A 20,024-nucleotide genomic window follows, 5' to 3' on the forward strand; every position below is an offset into this window, starting at 1 on the left:
CCAATATAAATCGAGTTTGCATAATCCAGTCTTGAAGGGATTTATGCTATTATGACTTTTTTTTTAAAGTATGCTACATAAGGGACAGAACAATCTTTTTGATATTTTTCAACATGTAGGTGCATTTTGATATAACCTCTCCAATTTGAGGTTTTAATGATAACTTCCATCTATGGTTACTCCTAAGCTTTTGGCTTGTGTCCTGGGGACAGAAGCAGAAACCATATCTGTAGGCAACTACAGATGACTCCAAAAACGTACTTTGTTGCTCAGTATCACTATTTCAGCATTTAGCTTGAAATAATTGGTGCTCTTCCCCTCCCATATAAATTGTGTGATGTTTTGAAAATTCTGTTGGGTGGCAGTGATGTCGTCCAATCAGAGTATGAGTTGGGAATTAGTCTACAAAAAAGGAAAAGCAGCTGGGTTGTAAGAGACTGCACTACCTGGATCTGTCACGTGGTATGCTATTATTGCCCACCTCAAATGATCAGCTGCCTCTTGACCATAAATAAAAACATATATAGAGAGTGGATGAGAGGCATCCCTTTCATCCGGTAGACTACAGGAAGATATCCGGACACAGCTCCTTAATGACAACACTACGATCGACGAACGAATCAATATTTCTACTGAGTGAACACCGCTCTACGAATGGCTCAATACTGGACCACAGTTTAACACACCAACAGGCGGCTTTTTGAGTCTGAGGCTTCGTCACTATCGACTTCTCATATTCATTACCATTGCTTACGATGCCCGCCACACGGCATCGCTAATCGCCCTGAAGAAGCCCTTGTTTGGGCGAAACACGTAGGCTGTCTCCAAAGAATATACTCCAAGCATACCTGAAATAAAGCTACACAAAGATTTTCATCAACGACTTTTCGATTGCTTGTCAACTTGTATACGCTGTATCACTTTTCCTGTTACTTGTTCTTATTGCCTCTCATCCACTCTCTATACATGAGTTGGGAATTGTCTGCATAAGGGACCCCACAGTGCACTTGAACTGCTGTAGGCCTGAAACGCATACTATATATGACAGGACCAGCCCTTATGCCCGTAGACCTGGTCATTCAGTATATGCTCAAAACAATGGCTCGCCTAGAATTCAAAATTTAACAAAGAGAGGGAGTGAAGAGGATTTCTGGTAGAACCTTCCTCCTATGTCAGACTACAACTAAACAAGGTGGTTCTACTCAATGTGATATAGAAATATATTTTTGTATTTTATTATTTTAAATAGTGAATAAACAAAATAAAGCAGTGCCTTCCGTGGTTTCAGATAAAGGCACTTGATGTTTTCTTAAAATACCCCTCACACACTATGAATTCCCATAGTGTCATGCTTCATCATGGGGGTCTTCCCGTCCCTCTACGGGGCGGGGCGTGCTTCAACCAATAAATATATGGGAGCACTGTTGTTAGGTGAAGGAAGAGAAACTATGTGTAAAGTGATGGTGAGTGAGATAGGGTTAGTGAGTGAAATATACAAAAAATTAAAAATCCTCTAGCTAGTGGAAAAAACAAACTTTATTAAATTCCCTAGCTGAGAATGGTTAAAAATTGGGGTTGCGTAGGGGGTGTATACCAATTAGATACTCCCTACTGGGTCAACATGTTTCGTAAGCAGGCCCCACTGCTTTACTCATCAGGACCAAACATATATATGTCCCTACTACACTCAAAAAATATGGATAGGGTAGTATGCCTATTCACTAGTTTTAAGTCCTCTCAAGATGGGGAATTTCACAGGTACATTGACCTTTCTTTTAAATAAAAAGCCAGTATAATGGTTGTACTAAGAACCATTGAAAAGAAAAATATATCACGATTTCCTTTTCAGCTAGCAGTAATATGCAGAGTATGAAGATGTGACTATATGAACAACTCAAGGGTCGTTTTTCATTCACCTTTTTATGTTTACAGATAACGAAGCAACGCCATTTCAATCAAGAAAGGTCAATGTACCTGTGAAATTTCCCATCTTGAGAGGACTTAAAACTAGTGAATAGGCATACTACCCTATCCATATTTTTTGAGTGTAGTAGGGACATATATATGTTTGGTCCTGATGAGTAAAGCAGTGGGGCCTGCTTACGAAACATGTTGACCCAGTAGGGAGTATCTAATTGGTATACACCCCCTACGCAACCCCAATTTTTAACCATTCTCAGCTAGGGAATTTAATAAAGTTTGTTTTTTCCACTAGCTAGAGGATTTTTAATTTTTTGTATATTTCACTCACTAACCCTATCTCACTCACCATCACTTTACACATAGTTTCTCTTCCTTCACCTAACAACAGTGCTCCCATATATTTATTGGTTGAAGCACGCCCCGCCCCGTAGAGGGACGGGAAGACCCCCATGATGAAGCATGACACTATGGGAATTCATAGTGTGTGAGGGGTATTTTAAGAAAACATCAAGTGCCTTTATCTGAAACCACGGAAGGCACTGCTTTATTTTGTTTATTCACTATTTAAAATTATAAAATACAAAAATATATTTCTATATCACATTGAGTAGAACCACCTTGTTTAGTTGTCGCCTAGAATTCATTCATACAAACTTTGTAGCTAAGCAAAGAAATATATTCTAAGTATACACTTAATATAGTAAACCCACTAGTACACGTTAGCCCTATGAGTGCTGTTTAATTAACCAGCAAAGTATAATAACTACCCATATAGTATGGTAATTTGCAGACCACCTAGAAATTGTACAAATGTTACATGCTAGGTGCAGTAAGCAGACAAATGAACAGAGGTGCCCTGTATCCTAAGATGAAACAACTCATAGAAGTGAGCAGGTGGCAATTTTATGTACAGGAAACAACTTCTAATATGTGTTTGTAAATGCACAAATATGAGAACGGCAAAGTATTTTAAGCTAGTAATAACAAGTGTGGTTTGGTGTCAACGGACTTTCAAACTCTTTAGAAATGTTGAGTTCTGTACAGGACAATGAGATAGTAAGTAAGTAAGTATAAGCTTTATTCGAGACAATTCTCATAAAAGCACATAAAATCAACACAGTTATACAATAATACATTATTACGGATTAAAAATTCATTAAACATAGAGTACAGCTCATACAACATTTGCATATAAAAACCATATTTACAAATAGTATTACATTAATCATTGTTGAGAGGATACCTTGTTACCTGCTTCCCCCCAGGGACCGTCTTCTAATTGCCCATGCCCAACCCAGGTATTTAGCTACCCCTATGACTATCGAATCCTGAGTTGTTGTACGTAGGATTCTTAGAGCCACTGTGCTGTCTCGTGTCCCCAAGTTTTTGCATACCGGCGAGAGCCATTTTCTCCTCGGATTCACATAAGCGTGGCTTACGAAAAGAAAATGGCCTATGCTCTCCTCGGCATTTTCGCATGCTGGACATAAGTTATTGGTGGGTCTGTGCCAGCCAGATGTCAGTTTCTTGAGGGGGATAGATCCTGATCTTAGCTGGAATACAAGTTTCCTGTCCATTGGTACCGTGATGTTGTCCCAGTAATTTTCCAGGGCAGGAAAAAATTTTATCTCCAGGAAGCGACCAGTCATAGAGTCGGCCCTGGTGTCATTCAGCATCTTACCGCCAACCCAATCCCAGTATTGTTCTTTAAGGGCTTCTTTGCTAGGGAAGATCTCTCCCTCAGGGTTATTCCAAAGATTTGAAAACCCTAAGTTTACTAACATGGACTTCAGATGTTTTAGCCATTTTATCTCATGGAAGGTATCTTCCTTGATAATCCATTGAAAACCCTCCGCATATTGTCTTATTTCTGGAGTCGTCCAGAGACGTCTCCAGTAAAGGACTGGGCGCAATCGGGCTCTATCTACAATGGTGCGTCTACCTAACTCCAAAAACAGTGGGGTTAAGGGGGTACTCTGTGGGAGTCTTGTAATCCCTCGCATAAACTTGTTCTCTGAAGTCTGAAGAGCCGCTAAACCATCCCAGGCCCATAGCTCCGCGCCATATAATGTGGCACCCAAAACCTTCTCGTCATACACTATTAATGCGGGTTTTATGGGTTTTGTTTTGGATTTGCGGTGTTCCCCCCTTAAAGCACCAGAAAGCTGCTGGTGCTTTAAGACCACTTTATCTACATGATGCGTCCAGCCAATGCCCTTTGCGATCTGTACACCCAGGTACGTAAATTCTTTGACAATATCTAACCTACTGCTGTTTAAGGTTACCTTGGGGTAGTTCCTGCGTCCGGGGGAAAAAGCCATTAGTTTTGTTTTTCCCACATTTACCTCTAGCCCATGCTCAGTGCAAAAAGCATCGAAAATGTTTAATGCACGTTGCAGCCCCATGGGGGTCTTAGACAAGATAAGAGTGTCGTCAGCGAACATCAGGATCGGAACCCTGGTGTCCGCTAACGATGGGGCATCAACACTAGCCTTCAGCATCCTCTCAACGATTCCGTTAATAAATAACGAGAAAAGTAAAGGGGCCATGGAACAGCCCTGTCGAACACCCCTTTCCACTGGGAAATCCTCTGTTGTCTCTCCACTTCCACCCCACTGGACTCTAGCGAAGTTGGATTCGTGCAGTCGCATAATTAATGTTAGCAGATCAGCAGGGATCCCCAACTTTTGCAAAACCAACCATAACTTAAACCGGGGGACTAGGTCGAACGCCGTCCGCAGGTCGACGAACGCGACGTACAGGCAGCCCCTTCCCAGTACAACGGTCTTCCACCTTAATATGGTAAAGCGGAAGACCTGATCGATGGTACTGGTTGCTCGCCTGAATCCCGCTTGGTATAGAGAAAGGGCGTTGTTGTCTTCAACCCAGTCCATAAGCTGGTTTGTTACCATTCTCCCAACTACTTTCTGTATGGTGGCTATTAAGCTTATGGGCCTATAGTTTGCAGGCAGTGAACGATCTCCCTTCTTGTGGATGGGGATAATGGTTGCGCCTTTCCAGAGGTCTGGGACCACTTCCCCCTTGGCTAGGGCATTCGCTACAAGGAGGGTATATCTCGCCCATCTGGTCATATCGTGTTTAAAAATATCAGGTGGAATGCCATCTGGACCTGGCGCCCTCCCACATTTCGCGGAACCAATGGCAATTTCCACTTCTCTAAGGGAGAACAAATCATCGGTTGCATAAACCGGTGTTATACTATCAGCTGCCACAGGATGGTTAACTTCCGCGTACTGAGGTCTAAAATAATCAACCCAAGCTTCCTCTGCTACATTGTTGTCTGGCTTCGCAGGACCGGCTCCACTACCCCACTTGATGATTTTCCAGAATGCCCTGGAGTCTTTACTATCAGAGGCCTCTTTTAGTTCGGCCCAGTGGCCTTCATCCCAATTCTTTTTTGCACGATAGATGGCCATCTTGTACAGTTCCCTATTCTTTGTCACAGCGGCGCGGTCCCTATTCCTTATGGCTTGTCCCAGGGCTAATCGTGCTGATCTACAATGACTATCAAACCACCTTCCCGCTTCTTTAGATTTCTTCCCTTTCCTTTTTTTAATGAAGAAGCATGGTCTCAGGAGGGAGAATAACTTATTGTGGATTTCGGTGATTCCACTATCCCCTGGAACCACTGGAACCGCTGTTTCCATCGTGGAAATTGCACAATCAACAGCATTATTGATGTAAGTTATAGTGGCCTCGTTTGCCAGTACCTTGGGCCATTTTAACCTGCGTTCATCATTACTCATAACAGGGGTTTCATCGTATATCACTAGAGGGTTACCCGCACCAGTATTCCACCACCTATGAGTCACACAGAGGGGGTTGTGGTCACTTTCAACCCGGGGCCTAACTGTCATGTCAACAACCCCTTTCCACAGTTGGAGACTGCACAAAATGTAATCGATTCGGCTCCTGTTGATGCCATTGTCAAAAGTGTAGCTGCCCTCCTTGTCCCCAGGTGTCCTCCCGTTCAGTGCTCTTAAGCCATGTTCCATACAAATTCCATTCAGTGATAAGATCTCTTTTGTCCATCTCCTTACAGGTTTTAGGCATAGAGGTGGTACTCCCCAGAGATTGTCCTCTTCGCTCTCCAAGAGGTCATTTGTACAGTCCAGAGGTTCAAAAGTCCTGTTGAGGTCCCCTACAATTATCGTTACACTTTCCTGGGACTTGGTCTCAATGGCAGTAGACAACAGCTCAATGGTGGGTAAATTGGTTACGTTGCTACCTCTCACGTAGACATTGTACAAATCTATTAGTTGACCCTTTGCTACGGAGATTCTTAATAATTGCAAATCACAATTTCCCAGGTCCAACATTTTGATGTTGACCTGCAGGTCCTGTCTAACCCAAACAGTTAAGCCTCCCTTGGGCCGCCCTCTTCCCCCTTTTAACGCTGGTATACAATAGTTCAAATAACCAAGACAGAAAAGGGGATCACAAGCCCAGGTTTCTTGGAAGCAACAGATGTCATACCCACTTATAAAATCCACCCAGGATTGGGAATCCAATTTACTTGCCAGCCCAGCGACATTCCAAGATAAAAGCGTACCAATGCTAGCATCTAGCCCATCTCGGGTGTTAGTCAATGGAAATACTTGGGCTAACATAGGGCTTTCAGTAGAATTAGTCTGCCTTTCTTGGTCATCTATCGGATCCACTGTCGTATTGGCTGGGTATGTTATCTTGGCATTTGTATTTAGGGTTCCCAGTCTAAAACCACCTTCTTCGACCAAACCCCCCGTCTCGATGTAATTGACCAATGAGTTTGTAACAGTTGTATTACCATGAACATCACATTGCCCTTCTGGCTCGTTAGTGTTCCCTCCTAAACTGTCAGTACTGGTTTGTCAATATCCCCATCCCGGCTCCTGCCATCCTACATGAGGATTGTAATATGTGTAAGTGGTATGATTATGACCTACAGGAGGAGGTGGTAAGGGGTTGACTGGCCATGATACAGTAGGGGGAATAAGGGGTTCATTGAGTAAACTAGTCGTTACACTAGTCGGTCGGGGGTAGAAAAAGGTACGGTCTACAATTCCGATACCTCCCTTATTTGTTCCCCATCCCTGCCTTGTTGTCCATCCCGCCACCCTTGGGTCTTGGAAATTGACCACTATGCAATCCCCACCCAAGGTTTTCGATGTATATCCCATCCAATCTATTCTCCTTACCCCTATGATTAGCCCGTCGATGTCACCAGGCAGAGGACGGTTTTCCTTTAGCCAGTGCATGATCTTGTTTTTGAGCATCTGGAAAGTTTCTCTCTGTCCTGGGGGTAATGGTGGGACGTTTATAAGAACTGCTACATAGGGAAAGGAGTCTGGGGTGAGATTAATTGGTGGTTTTCTGTAGGGTTGTTTTGCCACGGGCGGTGGGATAGATTTGGGAACTTGGGGGACATATTGGGGGACAGGCTTCAGCGCCTGTTGTTTGTTATTTATTTGGGACGGTACTGAAGTTTTACCTACCAACAAACCTGTGTTAGCCCTATTCCCTCCCACCGGAATATTCTGAGCTTTCTGCGTGCTATTAGTTACGTTTGCGTTTGTTGGTACTATTCCCGCTTGGTGACGCACTGTAGCCTCAGCACTCGTTGCGATTGGTGGATTTTGTGTCGGGGGGATTGTGGGCTGTGTAGGGTGTATTATGGTCGACTGAGGTAAATCAGGGCCAACGTTTGCTCTCTCTGTTCTGTCTGAGGATTTTGTAATGGCTTTAACTGTAGGTTTGCTCAGTTTGGGAGGTAAAGGAGAGCTATTTCGGGGATTTCTTCCCTTATCCTGAATAACAGGGTTGTTTAGGACCTGAGAGTTTGTGCTTACTTCCACCCTATTCGCTTTAATCAGTGATTTTGTGGAATAAAAATTGTCTAAGGTAGTCTGTTCAAAATGGTTTAGCCTATCTACAAGCTTTGCAATTCTATCCTCAATGGGGGTGAGTAGTGATCTAAACAATTTTTCCAGTTCAGGGAGAACAATTACAAGTCATTGCTCCTTATCTTTACATGGTACAGTGGAGTCGGTACAAGGATTGTCATCTCCGTCCTGGCTGTTCAAGGAGACAAGATTAGTAGGTGTAACACTTTCTGTGCTTTGAGTTTCGTTAGTAGCTACCTCTCCTGTGTTCACAAGTTTATGTAACTTCCTGAGTTTTTGAGGGGGTTTGACCACCCTTTTACATTTTCTTACAGATACTGGTCGTTTCCGTTTGGACCCGATTTTGGGTTGGGCCAATGTAACCTGGGCGCCAGAATCAGTGAGCGGTGCTGGTAGGATTTTGCCGCCACAAGGATTATTTAGTTCTATCACAACATCCTTGTTTGGTTTTTGGGCCTGGACCTCAAAATGGTCGTTTACAACTGGCAGGTTCACTGATGACAGAGGAGTTACCAGGGTGGGGTAAGCTAGATTTGAAAACTTATCCGTTGAATTCTTAAGTATTTCGATTGACAGCCTACGCTCTGCGCGCTTCTCTGCCAAGGTCAACTCTTTGTCTATTACCAGTGAACGATTAAAGAAAAATTTATCTAAGGGGCCAATTGCCAGTGGACCAGACTCTACAGGAGGAGTTATTTGATGGCTATTTACAGAGTTTGTTGATGTAGACGTTGCCATGTTAAACACTAAACAAATCCAACTTTTCTAAGCCACTTACTGGAGGTGATACTATATGTCACTGGTAAGGGGGGTGGCCCAGCCCGGCCTCCTTCGGCCCCGGACGGCCACAGACGGTCCCGCCCTTGTCCCGGGCTTCTCCCGCGCGCTCTCCCGCGCTGCGGGAGTACTTGTGGCTTAATAAGGAGTATGAACACAATAGGTAGAAGGGGTAGGAGGGGTCGGGGAGAGCGGCCCAGGTGTAGCTGATCAGGGCTGGCGGGTGCTCCTGGGAAATGCAGTCCCAAGGAGCTCACGCACTCGCTCGCAGCCCCGTGCAAGTACTTCCCTCGGTGTCCCCTTCAAGGCGCTGCGGTCAACACTCCTGACGCAGCGGGACCCGCGGAGCGGGTTCCGCAAGAAGTAGGCTGGCAGCAGGCGATTCCAAACGGGCAGAAACAAAAGCAGCAAGGCGTCCCACTCGCCGTCTCAGCGAGAGCAGATGATAAGGGCTCGGTGGAAGGGTAGGAGGGGTCGGGGAGAGCGGCCCAGGTGTAGCTGATCAGGGCTGGCGGGTGCTCCTGGGAAATGCAGTCCCAAGGAGCTCACGCACTCGCTCGCAGCCCCGTGCAAGTACTTCCCTCGGTGTCCCCTTCAAGGCGCTGCGGTCAACACTCCTGACGCAGCGGGACCCGCGGAGCGGGTTCCGCAAGAAGTAGGCTGGCAGCAGGCGATTCCAAACGGGCAGAAACAAAAGCAGCAAGGCGTCCCACTCGCCGTCTCAGCGAGAGCAGATGATAAGGGCTCGGTGGAAGGGTAGGAGGGGTCGGGGAGAGCGGCCCAGGTGTAGCTGATCAGGGCTGGCGGGTGCTCCTGGGAAATGCAGTCCCAAGGAGCTCACGCACTCGCTCGCAGCCCCGTGCAAGTACTTCCCTCGGTGTCCCCTTCAAGGCGCTGCGGTCAACACTCCTCACGCAGCGGGACCCGCGGAGCGGGTTCCGCAAGAAGTAGGCTGGCAGCAGGCGATTCCAAACGGGCAGAAACAAAAGCAGCAAGGCGTCCCACTCGCCGTCTCAGCGAGAGCAGATGATAAGGGCTCGGTGGAAGGGTAGGAGGGGTCGGGGAGAGCGGCCCAGGTGTAGCTGATCAGGGCTGGCGGGTGCTCCTGGGAAATGCAGTCCCAAGGAGCTCACGCACTCGCTCGCAGCCCCGTGCAAGTACTTCCCTCGGTGTCCCCTTCAAGGCGCTGCGGTCAACACTCCTCACGCAGCGGGACCCGCGGAGCGGGTTCCGCAAGAAGTAGGCTGGCAGCAGGCGATTCCAAACGGGCAGAAACAAAAGCAGCAAGGCGTCCTGGTATCAATGAGATAACAGGAACACCCGATTAAAAAGTATGCACAAGGTTGTGACTGGATGAAGAAACCTGTATGTGGAAGAGTTCCAGTGACTACCAAATTGTGATGGGTAAAATGTACTCTCTATTTCAACAGAGTTAAGTCACTGTGGGCAATTGCTGTGCGCTTCAACCCCCCTGGGACGGTTAGTAGATGACAAATGTCCTCTAAAGAGCATTCACTACTGGAGATAGGGACGGTACACTGTTTTCCCACTTCCCATCTTTGGAATGATCTAGCCAGCAGCAGTCTGGATTCTGCACCGGCTTCGTGTCAGATATATTAATTACTAAGAGAACATTTGTCCCCCACAAACCGACCCATGGGGTCGAATTGCACATCATTCGCCGTCAGTGACACCACTCGGTTGCCAGCACATACCCAGATATCCCCTCTGGCTCTATGTCCATGGCTTTTCCAATGGGTAAGGCTACATTCACAGGGCTCGCCTGAGGTATCCATGGGCAAGGTTTTAAGGTTCCAGTTTCACTAACGAGGATGAAGGAACCATTGCTACAGTGAAGCTAACTAAGATGAAGAAAAGGGGTTGCATGGCCGTGGGTTAGGATGTGTTGCATGGCCTCGAGTCCTGGTGTTCCGAGGTTCAGTAGAATATATTTTGATCTGAGGGGCATGACTCCAGAAGGACATCATGCTATGGAGTTCTCAGGGAGGAGAGCCTATGTAGGCACAGTCTCCTTAGAACCATAATCATTGTGAACTAGCTGCAGGATATACATCACTCCCTATATTGATGATACAAAATGCTATCTGTGATAAATTGATGGTTAATGTTTATTACGAACCTTTGAAAAATAATGAATGGTTAAATAAAAAATAACCTTCAGTGCTGGCTCTGCAGTGGATTAAAGTAAATATTCATCAATATCAAACTACAGTCCACAGTACAGGGTACAATAGACTTGAGCATCTTTCTAGTTGGTGTTCAGTGTAAGAATGGACATGGAGTGTGAACTCCTCATAAACCAGCAGCTGTCCTTGCAAAGTAACCTTCGGAAACGTGGGTGGCTGTTGTGAGAGTGTTTGCATCGGCAGGATGGTACCTGTGTGTGGGCTTGAAAGAACCTTGATTTCTGTTTGCTGTTGAACTACGCTGGACTACTTTATTCAGATGAGAAATGCGCAATGGCTTGAGTGCTTTGCATTGTGTCGCATTTGTTACAATTGTATTTATGTAATGCTTCATGATGCCGATGAGGTGCAAATAGCTTTTGTTGGAAGGGTTGCAACCTTGTACGTACTGAACCCAGAGTGCAAGCTTAACGGGATTAAACTGGGCTTTGCTTCTCTGCTCCTGTTGAATGAAAAAAATACCCCTGTAGACTCCTCATTGCCTTACGTTGTGGGTTAAGTTTGTGGTGCCCTGTGCTAATAATGTACTCCTCTAACTGCATGTTACACGCCTGGACCTATAGCACTGGTTGTGCACAGAGAACAAGTGGTAACTGACTCATTTGTTTCAGGAACCTTGAAACTGATGGAGGGCACAGACAAACTTTTGTGGTCCGTGCAAGTGGATCACCAGCTCTTCGCTTTGGAGAAGTTAGATGTCACTGTAAGTGCTCAACTGTTCATATGATGATTCTCTGTTAAACGAATTTATTTAAAGTATCACCTGTTTCTGCAAGCAGGGAGGAAGAGTGATGTCACACACTCACTCAAGCACAAGCCCCACCTCCTAGACAATGTAAAGCTAATGCAAGTCAGCCGAGTGCCTCTGTTGGTCATGGAACTCTGAGGTTACTTACAATATCCTCAATTATCTGAAGTAAGGTGGTGTTTTATTCATACATTTTAAACATAGCTACCAAGTGGTAATCTGTGACACCTTCACCTACTTTTCATATTACCTCAATATTCTGGGGGCCATACCCAGTAGAGTTCACAAGGCTGATACCGTTTTGGAGAAAAGGAACATTAGCAAGGGTCTCTTACTGCTCTTCTCTGCATTTGTGTAGTCAGTGTTAGGAGTTAGTTACATTTGTCAGAGAATCTCATACATGTGCAGATAATGGACCAGAGTTCCACCCTGAACCCCACAATTACCAAACAATCACATTTTGGTATTTTATTGTGAATGAGAACGTATTAAATACTATTCTTACAAAAATTAGGTGAATTACAAACATCTCAGCAATTAATAGATTAAGATTGTAGGCTAAATGCACTGATAATGTTGTTTGTCTAGTTAGTAAACACCCAAACTATATTACATTAGTTGGTTCACATATCTAATGTAATATAGTTTGGGTGTTTACTAACTAGACAAACAACATTATCAGTGCAGACGGAAACTACAACGCTTTTATCTCGTTAATACCGCCAGCTCGGACCTTTCACAAGGTCTGCCTGCATGGGGGAGGGGACAGCTGACAAAAATTTGCACCATTTGACATTTTTTCACTTCCTCTTCTAATTGGCGGCTCAGCCGACGGCTGTTTGAGTGTGGAAAGGCTGGTGAGTTGGGAGATAGATCACAGCATTGGGGATAAAGTGCATGAGATCAAGTGATAAATAGATAAAAATGTGTTAGAAATATTCTTTTTTAGGTCTCGCCTACGCAGCGCGCATGCGCCTCATAGGAGGACCTTTTGCCGTCGTTCTGCTCTTTTTCGAAGCACATACTCGTGCTTGTGGCGGCATACACCTTGCGGGAGCGCGCAGGGCTGCGCCACAAGCACGAGTATGTGCTTCGAAAAAGAGCAGACTGCTCTCCCCAGCGCGCGCGCACGTCTCACCTCCTGCTCCCCCCTCTCTCTCACAATTAACTTTCGCGGCCGCTCTCCTCGGCCCAGCCCCTCCTCCCTCCACTCAATTGCTACTAGTCACACGCCTGGAGACCAACTGCAGCGGCTTTGTGCTACATAAAATGTAAAATAATTTGTTGCATTTGTTTGTTAATGCAGTGTCTTGTCTAAACAGTTTCTTTGGTGAACTCCCTCGCCCCGTTCCTTCCTACTGTAAACTCTTCGAGTATATTTTATGTAAACAGAAGAGACTTCAGAAGATTTAAATGAATGATTCTTTATTTTTACATGTCTCATTGCAGTTTGATCTGTTCTATCCAAGTAATTTGTTCGAACCATCCATCAAATATGCTTTGTGGCCACACTCCACGATATAATGGTGACCTCAAAAGGAAAACCTACGGTGTATGGAAGTGGTTCCAAGATGCCCACAAAGTCTTAAGTTTATGGCACTTGCATGTCTTAGCTGTAACTGTACTTCAAGTACGGAGGTGTATTCTACGTCTAAACCTAATTGGCGCTGCAGTTCGCACCAAGGTGGACCTATCTTTACTGGCACCCCTCATCCCAAGTTATTTCAGAGACGTACGTCCCATGGGGTATGTGAGGGGAAATAAGTCCTGCATTAGACTGGCACAGGAATTGACATTGCGATTTGGTGAGCTGCAAAGTTCTCTAGGAAGACTGGCCTTATCTTCGACCCCATCAATGGGCAGTTAGCTCCATCACTGATTCCAGCACAAGTCGAAAGAGCCTGACTTATGATCACAGATTTTTATCGGTCTGGAAGCGAGAAGATGTCGGGCACCTGGATGGTCCTGCCGATCAGTGTGCAGTCAATAAACTTCCTGTTACAGACTATAAAGGCCTGTTAAAGAAATCTAAGTTTTTTTTTCTTTAAGGCAGACACAGAGAATACTGATGGGCAAGTTGTGTATGACTAACTTCCTTGGTCAACCTGATTATAAACTCTTAGTAGCACTGACTTATAAGGTATTGACTGCTAGATCAGGACGAGCAGTAAGACGCCCTCTGTTGTGGACTGGAAAAGTAGTGTTTCGGGAGATCTGGCCTGAATTGCATACTGTGAGATGGTCTACATCTGAAGGTCTTCAGCAGGGTTAACTAAGCCCTTCATCATTCACAGGTTAATATTATTAGTACCAGGTAGAGTCTTAGGAAAGAGCTGCAGTGCAGGGTTACTTGAATGTTGGTTTGAGGCCCTGTGGTTATCTCAAAGACTGGGCATTCCAGCTGCTCCGCCTTCTGCCACTGTCTACAGTGAACTAAGATAAGCTAGGTCTTCTGGAGGAGGAAAGAACTTTCAAGTTGGCAGACTCTGACTTTTTTTCATGGGACAGACAAAATGGCATACAATATCTATATGGAATGAGGCCTATTTTGTTTGCCTACCCACTCTCACCCCTTCAGTAAACAGCCAACCTGAGATGGCAGCTTATGCACGGGTGAAAATAATGCAACTGTGGGTAGAGCTACACTGGCTCATCCATGTGACTGATTAAGGCACTATCCTGCCCTTCCAGACCCCTATTGCTGCAGCACTCTGCACAAAACAATTTTACCATGAAGTTCAGGTAGCGCCAATTCTTTTCAAGGTCACTGTTAAACCTATAGGCAGTAGTGCATAAGTCACAGACTACCAATTTAATTTCATAGGGTTGGCAAGTATACTGCCTCTGGGTCACCAGTCCGGCAGTGGCAGTTTCAGGAACACCTCCATGCCATAACTGTAGGAATCTAGTGGTCTCAACTCCTTCAGCTAAAAGAACTAGAAGCTTCTTCTGGCAAAGGGCATATTTCTATATTGAAGGATGGACCTGACCTACTTAGTAATGGGCAGCAGAGTGTGCTCTTTCCGAGATGCAACTTATTTTGATGGATCCGGATACTTCCTGTTGAGTGATCAATTTCTTGGCAAATTAAAAACCAGCACTCTTTGCTAGTTGTGGTTAGCATTGTACGGTACAAAAACGTAAAAATGTCTTTAAAAAGCCTTCATGCATCTTGAGCAGCCTAATACCTTTGTTATCCTAGTTGGGTCAAGCAGCATAATAGAAATACCGTACCTAACGACTTTGGTTTTCTATTAACTTTGCTTCAGTCTTTGCATGTAGAACCTGGCCTTTATGCGAAAGTAAGAATTCACTTATTTTAATTCCAGTGTACAGTACACCATTTGCTTTATTTGTGAAACTTCATCATTCTTTATTTTTCTCAGTATTACTAACTTAAGTTGTATTTTGCACTTTTTGTGCCCCTTCCCATTACACATGAGCCCTGAAGTGCACAACTATGTTGCCTATATTTGCAAATATCAAAAGAATCGGTGCTTTTGCTTTCCCGTGTTTCTTTAAAGAAATGTGATTTAAAGCCAAGAACTGGTGCACCACTTCCCTTCACTCCTCTCTGTACATCTTTCGATCGGTCTTCCTTTTCGCTCGACTGTCTCTTGAGCTTCCCGCTCCCCCGTCCCCCGCTCAGCCCCTCCACTCTCTTGCCACCCCATGCCACCTTTTCATTTTCCTTTCCCCCTTGTTTCTTTTCCCCATCCCTCGCTCCCTTGAATTACTCCGCCTCTTCCACTGTTTGCTGCCTCTCCCCCTCCCTCCACAGTCACATCGTTTCTTCTCACATTTCACGTCCTACACTGTCTCATGTGATGTCATGCACCCACACCCAGCAACAAGAAGACGTGTTACACAGACTTTTCACATCGACCCAACGCAGTGCAGGAAGGACGCTTAGACCACCCACTATCCCCAGTTAATGCACTCACTTACCACCATGCTGGGCACCCCGCAAGCCAGACATCCCATATACCCCCATGCACATCTGGAGTCCCCAGGCCACACCCAGAAAAACAAGCATTGGCATAGTCAATAGGTCTCGCCTTTTGGACCTTATAAGTATTTAGTTATGCAGCACAATATCCTTACTGCAACAGCATTAACTGTTGCATGGCTAAACACTTATAAGGTCCCAAAGGCGAGACCTATTGGCTATGCCAATGCTTGTTTAAACTGAAATTACATGTGGACTGTGCATGTAACTCTTAGCTGGGGCTCATTTGCTGAGATTTCGTGCAGCTGGGAAGTGTTGGGCTGTCACGAAGTGGGTGAAATCCCAAAGGGTTGGACTTGTGGTCTTGCTGAAAGCACCAAGGGAAACTGGGGAGAGGACAAGCACCATGGAGATAAAATGGGGAGGTTTGAATGGGGAAATAGAGGATCAAATGTGGAATTGCTATTAAAAATAAGGAGAAAATAAGTAATTTAGGCCAGCAAGGGGGAGTAAATGTGGGGCTTGCGAAAGAGTCCGAAGATGCTAGTACAATAAGAGAGGGGACAGTGGAAGAAATGTCAGTAAACTAGCGGAGCACCACACCCGACAGTGAATTGAAAGGTAATAAATTGGACAACAGTGAATTTGTTAAAAGAAATTGTCAAGTTAGACAAATCATTGTTAAGGAAAAAACAATTCCTTTTTTGCCCCAGTTTGTGGAACTGGAACTTCATTAAAATAATTTGTTTAAGGATTATATAGATCCTTGGCGCAGAGCATTATGTTCTTTGTTTTCCTTGTTTAAGTTATTTGTAATATTGTCCTCAAAGGTTGTACTTTCCTGCTTTTTATTCTTCTCACTCAAAGAGAACACACTGGACCTGGATTTTGACCAGGGGTTATAACTGTCCTTTATTTTTGTGGCCACTCAACATTTTGTTGGATAAAGATACTTTGTTGTTTTAAGGGATGCTTTTCTCCCTCGCTCAGGGTAATGGCCACGAGGAGGTAGTGGCTTGTGCATGGGATGGCCAAACGTACATCATTGACCACAACCGCACCGTAGTCCGATTCCAAGTGGATGAAAACGTCAGTGCTTTCTGTGCCGGTGAGTGACATTTTTGTGTATGCTTTGGCCCCAATTGCCATGTTTTGCATATATGCTCTGTGTCATTAACATTGAGACTGTTTCGTGAAATATGGATTTGCTTGAAAGTTACCACTTGTAACAACAAAACGCCTGTACGAGTAAGTCCAGTGGTCGAAGATCTGAGATTTGTCTGCATGATATGAGGACTAAAATCGTGATGAGTTTGCCAGGAACCTCTTTCCTAGAGGAAAACGTACTATCAACCCAGTGCTAAAACTAGAGTAACAGTCTTTTTATATCCTTGCATTACGAGGTCACTCTTCAATGATTTGTACAAGTTCCTGGTGCGATAACTTATGCATCCCCTGTCTTTCTAGAAAGGGCTTTGTGCACCAGTCCATAGAGACGGTTTTGAGGTACTGGACAGTATGTTTCTTTTTGAGGTATTGGACAGTGTGTTTCTGTTTGAGGGACTGGACAGTGTGTTTCTTTTTGAGGGACTGGACAGTGTGTTTCTTTCCCCCCTCAAAGTTAGGATCAGTTTTCGTACCCCGGAAGGAGCTGTGCTGCTCTGGCTCTCCCATGTAGGAAGGGTAAGCTGACTTGCCTAGCATGGAGAAGGACAGTCCCTTGAACAGGTGGATGCATGCAAGGCCCATCAGACTGCAGCCTGTGTCGTCTTAAGGAATTATGCGGCTCAGGATTCATGTGCATTTTTCATGTACATAGGTCAGACCCAGCCCAGGGACATCTACATCATCACTGCCGGGTCTGGTGGCTCAGTGTACTAATGCGTCCACTGTAGGGGCCTGTTTTTGACCTAATGGTCACAGGTTCAAATCCTGGCGGGTCCACTCAGCCTTCCATCCTTCTGAGGCCATTAAAATGATACCATTGAGTTAGGTAACAAAAACATCTGTTATTCAGCGCCAAGATACCGTTCTGGGGGAACATGCACTATACAAATACACATTGTGTTATTTACAAGGGCCAAAGACATCTATAGAGCATTCCAGGACGAAGAGTGTGTTGAGCTTTCATCTGCCTTAGCCTAAAACATTAAAGAATTACAAGTGCAACCGAAATGTCCATGTGAACATGGGTATCAAGTATTGAACGTGGAACAGGCGTCCATATGGAACTCATGTTTAGGAAAAATGCAAATACGGCAGAAGATAACTGTCTAGAATTAATCTTAAGAAACAGTTTTGATAAGAAGAGAGAAGATACCTGTTGTGAGTCAATCACTTTCAAAGGCAAAGAAGCCAGTATAGCATAATTGGGTTCAATCCATCTGGATCCAGATTTAATCAATGGTTTAAGTGATAACAAAAATGCATAAGCAGATAACTTAGTGTAGTGAGCAGTGAAAAGTGTTTTAAAGAGAAGCCCCAAGTGGAAAACTATAACCATAGCAGAAACAGGTGACACAAATAGTGCGGGTCATGGTGCATTGGTATTCACAAGACACCCTTATTAGCATATAATATAACACAACACTGGACAGTTCTTATAGTTTGAGGATTTTGGTACAAGGTCTGTCTATATTGGTATCGATGACATTTCGACCCTGTGCCGAGTATGAGCAGGGCTATCTACTATAATTAGTTAATCATAGGTGGATGTGTGTGTGTGAACAACATACCGACACCGTGCCAGATGTGAGGGTCTTTTCAGGACTGATAATAACCTGGGGGCTAATAATATGAGCAGGGTTAGCTACTGTAAGTAGATAGTCATAGGTGAATGTGTGTGTGAACAACTAAAAATACATGCTGGCAGTCTTCTTTGAAGGAGACTGGGTGCAGGATATAGCTGCAGGATTCCCTGAGGCCGCAAGTGGCCAGCTGATCAATCAGCCTGTGTGCGAAATGTAGATGATGTCAGGTTCGTAGCAGGATTGTATTGGGAAGGTGTGTTTTATGTAGGGATATAGCCACTTACCTGTGGCCAGGCAAGGAGGTGAACAAAAACCCATCCTGCACCCAGGCTCCTTCAAAGAAGACTGCCAGTATGTATTTTTATTTGTTCACACACACATTCACCTATGACTATCTACTTACAGTAGCTAACCCTGCTCATATTATTAGCCCCCAGGTTATTATCAGTCCTGAAAAGACCCTCACATCTGGCACGGTGTCGGTATGCCGTCAACACCAATAAAGACAGACCTTGTATCCACATCTTCACACTGTGGGAACTGCTCAGCATTGTGTTACATTAATATATGCTAATAAGGGTGTCTTGTAAATACCAATGTACCATTGACCTTCATTATTTCTGTCACCTGTTTCTTCTATGGTTTTCCACTTGGGGCTTTTCTTAAAACAACGTTTACACTGCTCGCGACACTACGTTATTTGCTTATGCATTTTTTTTTGTTATTGCTTAAAGCTTTGATTAAATCTTAATCTGGATGGATTCAACCTAATATGCCATACTACCTTCTTTGCCTTTGAAAGCGATTGACTCACGACAGGTATCTTCTGTCTTATTATTAAAATTGTGCCCTAAGATCTGCTGCATTTGCATTTTTCCTAAACACTAGTTCCATGTGAACTCCTGTTAGCCTATAATATGACTGACATTGCAGGAGTTTTTATCTGCCCCTTTCCAACCTCCTGACGTCATCTTTACTTTAGGCCTTTGACTAATGTCCCATTGGCTGCTATCTGTCACAATAAAATCACCCCATTTGATGCATATTTCTAACCTTTATGTATCCAGAAATATTTGTGTATGATAGTTGTCCTCGGAACCTAACCCTAAAAGTTCAGTTGCACAGTGACAAGTGGTGGGCCAGTGAGTCCAATTGGTAGTTTTCTGCCTTTGGTGCCCTGAAAATCTCGATCGCAACCATCCACTTCAGAGAGATGTGTCGATGAAGTTTGGCAACCTATGGGTCTTACATTGGTAGTCAACCGAGCTTCAGCCCATGTAGTCTGACTGCATTAACTTTGATGTGAATCCAGATGGGCCCATAACTGCTCTCTTCTGAACTGTTCTCCTGACCCGGACTACTAGATCTGTAGTAGCGCTTTAACTTGACACTGCAATTATTGATTTTGGGAACAATTCGTTTTGTACCATGGAAGTGCTTATTTTAACTTGGGTAAGTGCTGTAATGCTGTTTGAGTTATGTCATTATTTTCCGCTTCCCAGTAGAAGCATTACTTTTTCACATCTTTTCAGAACAAAAAGATGACAATTTGGGTCTATCATTCACTTTAACTCGCCCCGCATGCCCCAAATCCTCCTAGAGCCATTCGGGTAACAGTGTACTTTACAAGATGTATTCATTAATTCTTTCATTCATATTGAGGTATGCATTTTAGCTTATGGCATTGCTTATTTTAAAATCTACGCATGTGCTAAAATGTTTGAAAGATATTCTTTGGAAAGGATATTGGTCCAACTGGACATTGAC

General features: G+C 44.4%; 1 protein-coding gene across 2 annotated transcripts in view; it reads left to right on the forward strand.

Moving 5' to 3' along the window:
• Nucleotides 1–20,024, forward strand: part of ITFG2 (integrin alpha FG-GAP repeat containing 2) — a 595,129-nt gene that overhangs the window by 421,438 nt on the left and 153,667 nt on the right. For both annotated transcript variants that reach the window (XM_085652304.1, XM_085652305.1), the window contains 2 exons: nt 11,422–11,513; nt 16,498–16,615. In XM_085652304.1, the coding sequence (XP_085508430.1) occupies nt 11,422–11,513; nt 16,498–16,615 (210 nt within the window). The remainder of the gene's footprint in view (nt 1–11,421; nt 11,514–16,497; nt 16,616–20,024) is intronic.

This window comes from Triturus cristatus, chromosome 4_1 (assembly GCF_964204655.1).
Source record: "Triturus cristatus chromosome 4_1, aTriCri1.1, whole genome shotgun sequence".
Lineage (NCBI taxonomy): Eukaryota > Metazoa > Chordata > Amphibia > Caudata > Salamandridae > Triturus > Triturus cristatus.